The sequence below is a fragment of the Lygodium microphyllum genome, chromosome 1 (assembly GCF_053477565.2).
Source record: "Lygodium microphyllum isolate KBCC chromosome 1, Lygodium_microphyllum_v1.1.10, whole genome shotgun sequence".
NCBI lineage: Eukaryota > Viridiplantae > Streptophyta > Polypodiopsida > Schizaeales > Lygodiaceae > Lygodium > Lygodium microphyllum.
Genome location: NC_141135.1, coordinates 143,281,832 through 143,296,396, shown reverse-complemented (window position 1 = coordinate 143,296,396; position 14,565 = coordinate 143,281,832). Strand labels below are relative to the sequence as shown.

The following is a 14,565-nucleotide window of genomic DNA, read 5'->3' as shown; positions in this document are numbered from 1 at the left end:
TCAGGTGGCCCTTTGGACTCCCAAGGGAAGATAGCCATCACCTCTCCAATCTTGGTAAGTTCTTGGGCAGCCAACATGCACCCATTGACTGATGCCTTGGTTGCTTTCGGGTGGGACCTCTCAGGGTACATCGCGGTAAGGCTGTCCATGCCTTACCCCCCACCGAGAGACAGCGCCTCCTCGGACGGGGGGTAAGGCGTGGACAGCCTTACCGCGGGTAGCAGTGGGCCGTCCCATGGGATGAGCTACACTTGTAGTTTCTTTTTGGTTCTAGTTTTGGGCCTTAAGTGGGGGTAATAAGCTAAAAAATGAGCATTTCTCATCAAATCTTATTTAACTCATCTAAATATCCCTAAAACTAAAATTTTAATTACAAAGAAATTCTATATCCCATAAGAAAACACCCATAGTTTGGTTGATTCCTCATCTATAATAGATGGTGTGCTCAATCACTTGGCATCCTGTTTCATTTCAATCATCAAGTCTTGGTAACAAAGTGGTTGTCCAGCTCTTCACAACTGCTACCACTTCTTCCAGCCCCTGGCACAATCTTTCCAGCTGCCCCCCAATCTATAAGAGGTGTACCAGCTGCTGCATTTGCTGTCCTATTATGTAGTGACAACACCCAGCCCAGGCCTACTACTTGGCAACAGCATCCAGCTCATCCACGATCTGTCCAAGCCAGTGTTTTGTTGTTTCACAGGCCTCCCACATCCGACTTACATCTCTGAGTTGTCCCCTACCTCATCTCTGCTGCATGTGATCAGCTGTCAACACTTTCAGGTAGTACACTGCTGTGATTACCTTCTCCTAGATAAGATAAAATCCTGTGAGGTACTCTTCAGCTGTGCATGATGCTGAGAATACAAAGTACACTTTAAGGCCAGAGTGACCTATCCAGCTCATCCACGATCTGTCCAAGCCTGTGTTTTGTTGTTTCACAGGCCTCCCACATCAGACTTACATCTCTGAGTTGTCCCCCACCTCATCTGTGCTGCATGTGATCAGCTGTCAACACTTTCAGGTAGTACACTGCTGCAATTACCTTCTCCTAGATGAGAAACAATCCTGTGAGGTACTCTTCAGCTGTGCATGATGCTGAGAATACAAAGTACACTTTAAGGCCAGAGTGAACTATGAGACCAATTATGAATATAGTTGATGCATGGCAGGTCTTATTATGGATAAACACATCAGAGGTACATTAGAGCTCCCAATGAGCATGACTGATAATCCTAATTATTGGCTTTCATTCACAAAGAACTAGCAATGTACAGAATGCCATAAAGACATGTCAACTCAATGATGCAAGTTACCATCTGAAAATCCAATAGCAAACATCTCTTTATTGGACACTCCACGATGGCGTGGGGAAATGACTGGATACCAATGCATATCAGTGAAGACTCCCGCACAAGTGCAAATCTGTTGTAAGTAGGAATTAGCTGTCTGCATTTCATTTGTCTATATCCATTGTCTATCTACTTAACTACAAGTATTTGACATTAGCCATGCAATTCTTCACAAAAGTAAATTCTACTTTTCAATGTCCCCATCTATTTTCTGCCTGCTGGCAAAGGTTAGAAACTTATCATTCTAATGCATGTTGACAAGTATGTGCAGTATGTGAAAACATCATTCTACTCCTCTAAATCATATTGGCCAATCATTTCCAAATGTATGAATGTTCAGGGCAAACATACACACAAACCATTCATTCATGCAAATACATATGCAAATAATACATCTGATACTCCTTTTGTCAACACAAGGTCACAATTTCATTTGTCTAGGTGCCAGCTTCACATTGTCTTTCTAGGCCTGAGGGAAATCGGCTTCCAACATACAATATGACAATCCACAACTAAGATTACAACTCAAGACATGTGTCACTGTACTAAAGGGAATCTTAGTGTTTCTTGCATACGTACATATGGAAACATGCAGAGTTTGATTCTATTTCTTCCTTCAATATTATTTAGAGCAAAGTGAAACCTTTGCTATAGTCTATACTACACAACAGGTTCTCCTGCACTTTGATTGGTGGAAAATAGACCATCTGGGGTTTAATTCAAGACAGTTTTGTTGGGAAGTGCCATATCCAAACCATACTTACCGATGTAGCACAGCCCGTGGGCTAAGCCTGTCAACCTGAGAGAAAGGGCAAAGTTGAGGAATACCACTTGAGGAGTGCTGGCTTCTCTGCTCATTATCGACATAATCTTGTGGCAGCCTTGGCTCTATGATGATATGGGCCTAGTGGATCATCACTCACACTTTGTGCTCGTATAGGGTGCAGCTTGTGGGTGGTATGGACCTTGCACAGCACTGCTGCGCCTTTGGTGGCTGGAGCTAGATGTATGGAGGTTATTTCTTTGCTCCAGACCAAAGGGCTGCCAAACCACGATGGGGTACGTGCAACAACATGCAGAGGACTCTTCTCCTTCTACTCAAACAGGAGATATGTACAAGCTAGTGTTGGCGTTGCTGCAAGAATTTGACTCTCATTTTTTGGATGAATTGCCTCCAAAGTATCCCCCATCTAGACTACGGATGATTTCAAACTCAAGCTAGTTCCAAGAGCAAAATCTGTTAGCAGTCATGATTGTCATGCCTTGTCATCTCCTCCTTGTGAGCCTCAATCTCACTCAAACAATGACTTTAGAAGCTCTGACATGTCTGTCACTTGTTTTGATAGAGAAGGCAGCTCTATTTAAGCATGCATTTTTGTGCATTCTATTCAGTAGTCTGGCATCTGTGTGCATTCCTAGGGCAATTTCTGCATTTTCCAGTCTCTCACCACGTACTGGACATTGCCCACTTTTGTCATGATTTTTCTGTGCCCATCTGGCATTTTTTCCTGTGTTTACTACAATTGGACTAGCATTAAATGCTGATCAACCATATTTTAGGCCCCAAATTGCAGTCCGCCAGTTTTTATGGTTTGTGCCTTTATTTTTGCCACTCCTCCCACTTCGCAAACATGTTCTTCTGTCTTCCATTGCAAGTGCACACTCCAACATTCGAGTCTCCTCTGTGCTTGGTACTGCCATCATCATCAGCCTGATCTAGTGCCCTCACTAGCATTGTGGGCTGCGTGCAGGGACTAATCAATCCTCTTTTTGTATTCAGCGTTCATTATTCAGTCAGTGCAGATTTCTTCATCTCTTCTTCCTAATGTCTCTTTCTCTCTCCATGTTTGTGTTCCTTCCACACTCTCACATGGTATCAGAGCCAAAAGAGAGAACCCACAGCTGGTTCCCATTAAGGAGACTGGCTGCTGCTGCAGCCTTCCCATGCCCCATTTTTCTGAAACACAGCCCCTCTGGAGCTAGGCAACAGCCATCAGCCTTCATTTTGCTGCAAACACATCCATACATGTGCTCATAGACTGTCCCTAATCAGCATTTTGCTGTCTAAGTGGCACTTTTTGTGTTGGCGACAGGTTTTCTCCTCCTAACAGACCATGTGCATCATTGCCTCTATGAATCTCTAGTCAATTTCACCTCCTGAGGAGCTGTCTACAGTCCATTACAAACGCAGGTTTTCCGGTCCTTTTGCAAGTTATTAAGGATGTCTCATCACCAGTTCTTTGATGACTCAAAGGAAGAAAGCTCTCATCCTGCCAACTATAGCACACTCTATACAGGTGCCCATACTCCCTTATTTGCCCACAAAAGACCAGCTTGACAATTCCAACTATTTGCTTTGGTCGTGTAAGGGAGTATAGCCTTGATAACTTCTATCTTTGGGAGTTTGTTACCCACCCTATTCCCCATCCAATGGAGGATCCCATAGTGAGATCATCAATAGATCGTGCAGCCCTATGGGATCCACTCAACCCTAGACCTCAATCTTTCCTTTTTATGAGCTTACAAGATTCTATCCTACTGTATGTGTGCAGGTTGCAAAAAGCAACGGAGGTGTGGACAAAGCTTGCTTCTTTGTACCATGACAAGACATTTGTCCACTAGATTACCCTTGAGAAGAAATTATAAATACTCGCTATTGATGACTCTTCCACATTGAAGGACCACATCAACAGGTTGGAGGATATGAGGGATGAGCTTGCATCCCTGCCAAGATGATCTCTTCAAAGGATATGGATGATTCTTTTGACTCAACTGCCATCTCCCCAGTTTGCGGTCCTCTATGTCAACCTTCTTATATTGAGGACCCATGAGAAGCTTCTATGAGAGAAGCTTTCCCTGCTTGTTTGGAGCATGATGAGTGTGCCAAAGAGGTAGCCAATGGATCCACCTCCACCAAAGCTTTTGTTGCAGGTTCGAGAAGGGAGAAGAAGAAGAAGAAAGGGAAGGCAAAGGCTAAACAATACAAGAGTTCTTTAGGCTCTAATTTCAACTCAGAGAAGCCTAAATGCCCATACTATGGGAAGGAGACATATCCATAGGAAAAATGTTGAAAGTACCCTTACCTTTATCCGAAAGTGACAGGTGGATCTACATCAGAGCCTTCATCTGCCTCTACACCCACTTTTATCCATGAGTCCATGTTCCTTCATATCCATGCCTTGGAGAAGGAGCCTTCTTCAATGGCTACCATGTCTCCTGAGCAACCTTGGTTGGTGGATAGTGGTGCTTCAAGTCATAAGACTCCACGAGGTGCTTTGTTACAGGATCTCCATCCATCTAAGGATTTAGTCACTGTTGGTAACATTTGTTCGGTGCCTATTGGTAGCAGCACTTTGTCGTTATTGCCAGACTATACTTCGTACTCCCTTTCCTACATGTTCTAGACTTGGGCCTTCCACTCCTCTCAATTTATGGCCCGACAAAACTTGGTACCCTAGTTATCTTCACCAAGCAAGCCATGTTTATTGAGGATTCTTCTATAGGAGCTCTTTTAGTGACATGTTGGAAGAGCGTGCTTTACAGGCTCCATTCCCCTTCTCTTATGCAAGGTCCTCCACGGTAATTGTCTATTGTTGAACCCGTTCTTGCTTGTACCTTCCCATTCCTCATCCTCTCCTCTAGTGGTTCCCTCCTACCCCCCATCCCTTTTAGAGGGGGACGATCTCGGACGATCTCAGTGACACAATTGTGGATCTGTTTCTTCTTTGGCCTTGCACCACATCCAAGATCTAAGAGGAGGTGTTAGCAGTCATGATTGTCATGCCTTGTCATCTCCTACTTGTGAGCCTTAGTCTGAGTCAGACAAGGACTTTAGAAGCTCTGACATGTCTGTTACTTGTTTTGACAGAGGAGACAACTCTATTTGAGCATGCATATTTGTGCATTCCCTTCAGTAGTCGGGTTTCTGTGTACAATCCTAGGGCAGTTTCTACATTTTCCATTCTCTCACTACTTGCTGGACATTGTCCATTTTTGTCAAGATTTTTCTATGCCCATCTAATATTTTTCCTTGCATTTACTGCAGTAAGACAAGTATTAAATGCCGGTCAACCATATTTTAGGCTAAGTCTAGTATCCTCTATCCCTTGCTTGTATCAGCGTTCAGCTGACCATATTTTAGCAATGGATATAGTTCCACATATATCTCTTTGGCATTGTCGCCTTGGACATGTCTTTGAAAAGAATGAAGATGCTTACTAGTTTGCAATATCTTCCGCCCCTAGACTAATAAGTGTTTTGAGTCTTGTGATCATTGTTTATATGGCAAGCAAACACGTAGTACACATAAAAAGTTTCGCATGAAGTGTATGGGTGATACTTTGGCTCTTGTTCATTTAGATATATGTGGTTCAATGCCCTGTCAATCACTAGTAGGTGGTGCAAAGTACTTTGTCACATTCATTGATGATTACTCACATAAGGTCTAAGCTTACCCTATTAAGCTGAAATTGGATATCTTATCTACCTTTCAACGTTGGCTTGCTCTTGTTGAGTTTGGGTATAGACTAAAATGCCTAAGTTTAGATAATGGGCATGAGTATATCTCGAAAGATTTTGAGCAGTTTTGCAATGAGCCGGGTATTAAGTGCCAATTGACTGCCCCTTACACCCATCCCCAGAATGGTATTGCCGAATGCATGAATAGGACAATTCAGGAGAGCCACACAAGCTTACCGTAGCACTTTTGGGCTGAGGCAGTTACTACTATGATCTATCTCATTTTTGCATCTTTGGCTATGAGGTATTCTGCCATGTTCCCAAGGACAAGCACAATAAGCTAGATCCTGATTCCATGAAATGCATCTTTCTTGGTTAAGGAGATGCAAATGAGATGGGCCTAGAATCCAATCAGCCGGTTTCTATGGTTTGTGCCTATATATTTGGCACTCCTCCCACTTGGCAAACACATTCTTCTTCTCCGATTGCAAGTGCATACTCTGACATTGGAGTCTCCTCCGTGCTTGGTGCTGCCAACATCATCAGCCTGATCTAGTGCCCTCATTGACCCTATGGGCTGCATACAAGGACTGATTAGTCCTCTTTTTGTATTCAGCATTCATTATTCAATCAATGCAAATTTATTCCTCTCTTCTTTCTATTGCCTCTTTCTCTCTCCGTGTTCATGTTCCTTCTTCCATTGTGCACTCTCACAAAATCTACCTCAAAGGCCTCACATGTGAAAAAGGAGCTACAAAAACTCCAAACACATATTGAGAAACTCTTAGAGCAAGATTAACTCGGGTCAGTTCTAGTCAGTTTGATGCTCGAGTCTTGTATAGAGGATAGAAGCTCATGCTTCTATATACTAAAGGACCCTCTGAAAGGTAAGAAGGATCGAAGCTTGCACTCAAGAGCTATGGTAGGAGAGCAAGAGCAAGAAAGAGAGTCAACAAATGGGAACTCCAACAGTCACAATGTGTGGCTGGTCCTTCCTTTACTCAAACTGTCACTAAAAGAATAAAGAATAAAGTGACGGTGACGGGCGCCCGCCACGTGCAGTGTGCAGTGGTGGTGATTGTCAGTGTAGTAATACACGGGCGGCTAGGCGGAGGCGCCTTTACCCCCAACAACCTCCCACTTAAAGGCGAATCTGTCCTAGTGAGGAGTAAAAAGAAAAAGAAAAAGACAGTACAACATGTACACATGTACACAGGATGAGGAAAGACGTCATCTCATCCCACGCCCATCAACCTCCTGAGGAAGGCAAAGCGCTCTATAGAGAGGCTTTTTGTGAGCATATCTGCAAGATTCTGGTCAGTCGAGATCTTGACAAGATCAACAGACTTGTCCTCAACAACCCCACGTATGAAGTGATACCTCACCTCAATGTGTTTTGTCTTTGCATGGAAGACCGGATTCTTGGCTAACTAAATAGCACTCATAGAATCCGAATGCAGTGTAGGGGTAGCATCAATACCAAGGTCAGCAACCAAACGACCCAACTAAATGGCCTCCTTGCAAGCCTCAGTGGCTGCAACATACTCGGCCTCTGTAGTAGAAAGGGCCGTGCATTTCTGCACCCTGGACATCCAAGAAACAGCACTTCCAGCATAAGTGAATACATAGCCGGAAGTGGACTTCCTACTATCTGCATGTCCTGCATAATCAGAGTCAGTGTACCCCACGACTCATGTATCCTGGCTGCTATAGCATATGCACATATCTGCAGTGCCCTTCAGGTACCTCATGATACCCTTCACTGCATCCCAATGCTTCTTGCCAGGTGTAGCCATATAGCGTGCCACAACACCAACTGCAACGGCAATATCTAAACGAGTGGCTATCATGGCATACATAAGACTGCCCATTGTGGATGCATAGGGAATCTTGGCCATCTCGGCCCTCTGCTCATCTATCTGCGGACAATCAGCCTGTGATACCTTCACATAAGAAGGCAATGGATAGCCAATAGGCTTTACGTCCTGCATGTGAAAGCGCTCAAGGACTTTATGAATGTACTCCCTCTGTGACAAGTAGAGGAGTCCCTAATGCCTGTCGCGTCGAATGCGCATACCAAGTATGTGAGAGGCCTGGCCCAGATCTTTCATCTCAAAGCTCTTCTTGAGCTGAGCCTTAAGAGCATCTAGCTCATCATGAGCTTTCCCTACTATCAGCATATCATCCACATAGAGTACTAAAATCAATAAAAAACCATCATGGGCTTTCTTCGTGTAAAGACACGGATCCATAGCACTCCTGCTGTAGCTCTATGACTGCATAAAGGCATCAAACTTATGATACCACTCCCTAGGTGCCTATTTCAAGCCATAAAGACTTTTCTTCAATTTGCACACTAGGTGCTCCCTGCCAGGTTCTGCAAAGCCCTTAGGCTGCTCCATATAAATCTCATCATGCAAGTCTCCATGTAAGAAAGCCGTCTTGACATCCATCTGGTATAAATCCAAGTCAAGCTGAGCAACCAAAGCCAAGACTAAGCGTAGGGTGGTCATCTTAACTACAGGAGAAAAGACCTCATCAAAGTCCACACCATGCTCCTGCTTAAAACCCTTTGCTACCAGTCTAGCCTTGTATGCCGGCTTGGGGTGTCCAGGGTTACTTTTCAGCTTGTACACCCACTTGCATGGCAAAGCCTTCTTGCCCATAGGCAAGGAAACCAAATTCCAAGTGTCATTCTTATGCAAGGAGTCTATCTTAGACTGCATAGCCCTCTCCTAAGAGTGACTGTCATCCCTGCGCATAGCCTCATCATAAGTGAAAGACGCTCCGGCATCTGTAACCAAGACATAATGCATCGAGGGCTAAAATCTATCAGGTGGACGTCTGTCTCTAGTAGACCGTCTCACAGCAGGCTCTGCTGCCTGCCCAGCTGCCTATCCAACATCCTGACCATGAGCATCTGCTGCAGCTGTAGGTTGTCCAACTGGCTATGCGGGAGCTCTCGGCTGCTCCTGAAATATGACCTTGCGGATCTCAACAACTCTGTCAGGCTATCGATGCATCTTGTCTTCATGGAAGACTACATCATGACTGCGAATGACTTTCCGCGCCTGCGGATCCCAGATACGGTAACCCATCTCGCCTGCATCCCCATAACCAAGGAAAATGCATTTGACACTCTTAGGATCCAGCTTACTTCTCTTGTCCCTGGGCACATGGCAAAATGCCTCACATCCAAAGACACGGAGATGCGCATAAGAGGGAGGTTTTCCAGTCCATACCTCCTCTGCAACCTGAAAATTTAAACCACTAGAAGGTGATCTGTTTATAACATGCACAGCTGTACTAACTGCCTCAGCCCAAAAGCTCTAAGGTAGGCCTGCATGGCTAAGCATACTGCATATACGCCCCTGGATGGTTCTATTCATCGGCTCAGCCAAACCATTCTGGGGGGATGTAGGGGGCGGTCAACTGACGCTTAATACCCCTCTCATTACATAACTGCTCAAAAGTACGTAAGACATACTCACCCCCATTATCTGTCCTTAGGCATTTTAGCCTATACCTAGACTGGTTCTCAACCAATGCAAGCCATCTCTGAAACACAGCCAAGACATCATCGGATTTCAGCTTAATGGGATAAGCCCAAACTTTCCGTGAAAAATCATCTATGAAAGTAACAAAATACTTTGTACCACCCATAGACTGACAAGGCATGGGCCCACAAACATCCGAATGTACCAATGCCAAGGGCTCACTCATGCGTGGCCTACCAGACTTCTTATGCGTAGACCTAGTCTGCCTGCCATAAAGACAATGCTCACATAAATCAAAACATGCATAATCAAGGGGCGGTAAGTACTGCAAACCAGAAAGCATTTTCATTCCCTTTAAAGACACATGGCCCAAACGGGCATGCCAAAGAGATACATGTGGGATGGAACCCACAGACAAAACATGATCAAGGGAAGAAGGGGATACAATCAAGGGATAGAGGCTGCCAGCCTTGGCACCTCTCGCAATCACAAGTCTGCCACGAGTGATCTTCCATGCAGAGTCTCCAAAAGATACATGATAACCTGCGTCATCAAGCTGTCCAGCTGACATGAGACTGCGTGTCAAAGCAGGTGCATGACGTACATCCTGCATAACAAAACTGCTGCCAGAGGGAAACTGCAACCTAACATCACCAATGCCCACAATATCAAGAGAGTTGTCATCACCCAAGCGCACAGAACCTGAAATAATACGGTATGAATGAAACCACTTTCGGTAAGGTGTCACATGAAAGGACGCACCTGAGTCCAAGAGCCAACACTGTGCATACATAGAGTGTATCTCTGTCATCTGCGAAGCACTAGAAGAAGCTACAAGGATATAATCATCATCAACAACCTCAAGCTGCATAACATTGATCTCTTCAATTTTAACACTAGACTTTGCAGGCACTATGCTGCGATCAGAAGACTTATCCTGCACTTTGTCTTTTCCCTTATCTTTGCGCCTTTCATTGCGTAGTTCATGGCATTGTGGCCTAATATGGCCCTTTTTCCCACAATGGTGACAAGTAACATTTGCATTCCTGCCACGGAATTTGCTACATAACTTCCCACGAGACTTGGACCGAGATTTCTAAGAATCCAGTCCACGGCCACTGCCACTGCCATGCTTTCCATATCCATCATTTATGCCTCTAACTGTCATAGCATGCGACACACAAGAGGCATCCAATTTCTTATGTTTAGCCTCTTCCTGCAGAAGAGCACTCTCAACATTAGATGATTTCAAGGTAGCAATAGAGGCACATAATGCAGTGCGGAATACATCCCATGACTCATTAAGAGTATCAAGCAAGAAAAGAGGAGTGACATCTTTTGCAAAAGTGATGTCCTGCAAAGTCAAGTTCTTGAGTATAGTATGGAACTGGCTCAAGTGAGCACACATAGTCACATTCTCCTTCATGCGCAGATCCATAAGCTACTTCAGCCAATACATCTAACTCGCTGGACTTTTCTTGTCATAGAGATTCTTGATTTTATCCCACAACTGCCATCCACTCTGTTTTTCCTCAAATACATTGTAATGAACCTGTTCTGTGAGAGATAATACAATAGTGGACTTGCATAACTCATCAAGCTCAAGCCACTCCTCATCTGGCATAGTTGCAGGCGGATGCCTGCTCGACCTCAATGGTTTGATCTGCGATTTCTGCACCAATACTTGCCAAATCTAGCTCTTCCAATAAGAGTAATTCGTACCATCAAGCTTAGTGATGTTGAAAATAGCATGATCAGTGGACGAACTCGCCATAATGCAGGCTGGAAGACTACAGATAGTTCAAAACTGCTTGCTGTTTACTGCAGAAAATGATCAAAAAATCACCAAAATCGAGAGAAAATGGTGAGAAAAGTGTAATCAAAGCTGCTGCCCACCAAGTACTAGTGAAAGTACATCATTTCAAAATATTTCAGCATGAAAAATCCATGTCAATCCGGAGTTATATGCTTGCTGTAATAAATAACAGCAGGGTATTGTGAGAGGCAATTGCTGACCAAATCACTACACCAAGTCAAGAAATGACAGCCAAGACATGGCCAGCCATAAATGCGCATAAATCAGCATCAAACAGTCATCAAGATCCTGAGCAAACACCCAAACATGTCACCAAAGCATCCGTCAGTGAGTAGGCATATCCTCTGGACAGTAGAGCAAAGTATACATAACACTGGCAAAACCTGACATCAGTAGGTGTATGCTCACAAGAGTGCAAAGCCCAAGCTCAAGTCAAAAACAACTCCAAGATATCAGTGCATGAACCATGCAACATTTAAGTATAAGAGATCCTAAAGTCTCAAGTATTTGCAAAATGCTCAAATAGCATAAACCTCCTGCTCAATGTCGGTCAAGCATACAAGATGCTCCCACTGGCTCAAAAGGCAGATAAACGAGATCAACAGCTCAAGCAAACCAAGTCAAAGTACCAAAGACACGTAACCAAGACAATGCCTCAATAGCATCCAAGGTCGTAATGGAAAAAACCAAGTCGTAACGGAAAAATCCAAGTCAATGTCTAACTGCTCAAGGAAATACTCAAATGAATGTTGAGACGAGCTCAAACAACTGCCATCCACAGCCAAAGCATAAAGCATTCACCAAGACATCATAACCCATACTGGGTAGCCTAGGCATAAACCATGTCATAGATAAAATGCCAGCTGCAAAGAAGTGACAGTCAAACCCAAATCGAGCTCTAATCTCAGCTCAAAAGCATTCCGGAGCATAAACAAGACATGTGGCATAGTCCAAATACATCATGACATCATACCAAGTAGCCGGGAGCACCCCGTGACCAATAGGCATAACCCAACTGTAGCATAAATAGCTTCAGCCCTGAAGTTTCCAGCAGCATATAACCTCTGTAAATTGAGCAAATCAGTGCTTAATCCAAGCTCAAATCCATAGGCAAACCATAGGCATACATTCCCGTATGTATAGGCACCAAGCAGACATAATCGGGTATCAAATGCCAAGACCTGTAAGCATAAAATTGAAGTAACAGGTGGCCGCCCTGTTTTCGACAGATCTGGGATTGTTCAAAACAGTCAATGGCTGAGCTAAATTAGCTCCAAGTGAATCTCACATAAGAGGCATAACATCCACAAGTGATCCGATATCAATAGACATTAGTAGAAGCATCATATAAACCATAGGCATACAAATACATACTGTCTCAGACCTGAAATCTGTTGCAGAATATTCTATCATCAGAATTTGGCAAATCCGACATCACCATCGCGTCCAGAGCGTGCCAAAACCCCAACTTAGACTCTAATCTTGCCTGAATCGGGTTTCGAATGCCCAAGATATGACCAAAAGAGTGATTTTTTTGCTAGATTTTGAAAAAGGCGCAAAAAAAAACGTGAGTTGGCTGGGGGGGGTCTACTGACCCACGTGTCAACAATGGGGCCCAAAGGGGGCACAAATGGGGGCCAAAGAAGGCCTACACTAAGCCTCAGCAAGCCTTGATAGGCTGGAAGCAAGATCCAAGTGACCAAGAGGTGTGAGCTATGGCTGCCCACAACCTGTGAAAACCCTGTTTACCTAAACCTGTGGACTGAGATAAATCTCTGAAATAATGAAGCAATACCTCAATGTCAATGCCTTGATGGTGTCTCAATAGGCCGGAAAGAAGCTCGGGAAGCCGGGGAGTGACAGGAGCTCAAGAGAATAAGCTATGGCTACCGGGAAGGAGACTCAATGCGAGTGGGGAGTCAATGGGAAGCTGAGAATGCCACGAGCCAAGCTCAAGAGTCGGGAAGCCGTGCTCTGATACTAGTTGAAAGGTGAGAAGAATCGAAGCTTGTACTCGAGAGCTATGGCGGGAAAGCAAGAGCAAGAAAGAGAAAGACAAGAAATGGGAACTCCAACAGTCACAATGTGTGACTGGGCCTTCCTTTATTCAAACTGTCACTAAAAGAATGAAGAATAAAGTGACGGTGATGGGCGTTCGCCACCTGCAGTGTGGAGTGGCGGTGATTGTCAGTGTAGTTTTACATGGACGGCTAGGCGAAGGCGCCTTTACCCCCAACACCCTCAACAAGATCACCTTCAAGAACAAGTCTACCTTGCCACAAATAGATGAGTTATTGGATCAACTAGCTAGAGCTATGATTTTCAGTGACTTGGACTTGAAGCCTAGCTACCACCAAATTTGGATTGCCTTCGGCCATTCAATATACAAAATCACTTTTCCAAGCTCATGGCATGGGTGTTGCAATCTCTTCCAAGGAAGTGTGTTATTGTTTTCCTGAATAATTAAGTCTTGAGTGGTGCAATATGACCACTTATAGCAAGTGTTGCTACTACTGCAAGAGAACAAGTTTTTTTCAAAAAATAGATCAATTGTTGGATCAACTAGCTAGAGCTATGATCTTTAATGACTTGGACTTGAAGTCTAGCTAGCACCAAATAAGGATTGCTTTGGGCCATTCAATACGCAAAATCACATTTCCAGGCTCATGGCATGGGTGTTGCAATCTCTTCCAGGAAAGTGTATTACTCTTTTCTTGAATAATTAAGTCCTGAGTAGTGCAATATAACCACTTGTGGCAAGTGTCGCTACTATTGCAAGAGAACAAGTTTTTTTCAAAACTAGAAGCACCACAAGTTTTTTATAGTGTTCATCTCTTAATCATGGCAAATCACTTTTGTAGGGGTTATTAATATAAATGCCAATATGTCAATGCCATCATGGAGTGGCCCTATCCTAAAGATGCATTAGAGGTTCCCATGTTCTTTGGATTGATAGTGTTTCATCAAGGGTTCATGGAATAGTATGCGGCGTGCACATGTGACATAACACATTGCCCCTTACAAATGCCACAAATCAAGATTTGCAAACAATAGAAACCCAAAGCTAATGACCAACACACATGGCTTGAAATAGTAATCAAAATCGAAGAGCAACCATATGAATCTCAACATCCAAAACAACCCCATCACCCATGCTTTTTGAGGTATAGACATAGCTCCAAGAAATCCAAGAAACACCAGTATGCACAAAATCCTTTTTTCATAATATGAAACATATATGCTTGGTAAGGTCATTTAAACTACTATTCTTCAGCCGAGTCAAAAACGGCAAAAAATAGGTAAGCATAGGCAACAAAATAGTCTACGCTACTTCGAGGCACACATGAAATGGCCACATCTAAGATTTCCAATAAATATATCCATTGTAGAGTGTTTAGGTTAAATGTCAACACCCAAAGGATAAATTAGATGCTGCCCAATA

At 43.8% G+C, this 14,565-nt stretch overlaps 1 protein-coding gene across 4 annotated transcripts in view; it reads right to left on the bottom strand.

The window, feature by feature from the left end:
• Positions 1-14,565, bottom strand: part of LOC148041763 (uncharacterized) — a 342,622-nt gene that overhangs the window by 322,290 nt on the left and 5,767 nt on the right. For all 4 annotated transcript variants that reach the window (XM_087682239.1, XM_087682236.1, XM_087682246.1 and 1 more), the window contains exon 3: positions 1,317-1,425. In XM_087682239.1, coding sequence (XP_087538365.1) covers positions 1,317-1,425 — 109 coding nt within the window. The remainder of the gene's footprint in view (positions 1-1,316; positions 1,426-14,565) is intronic.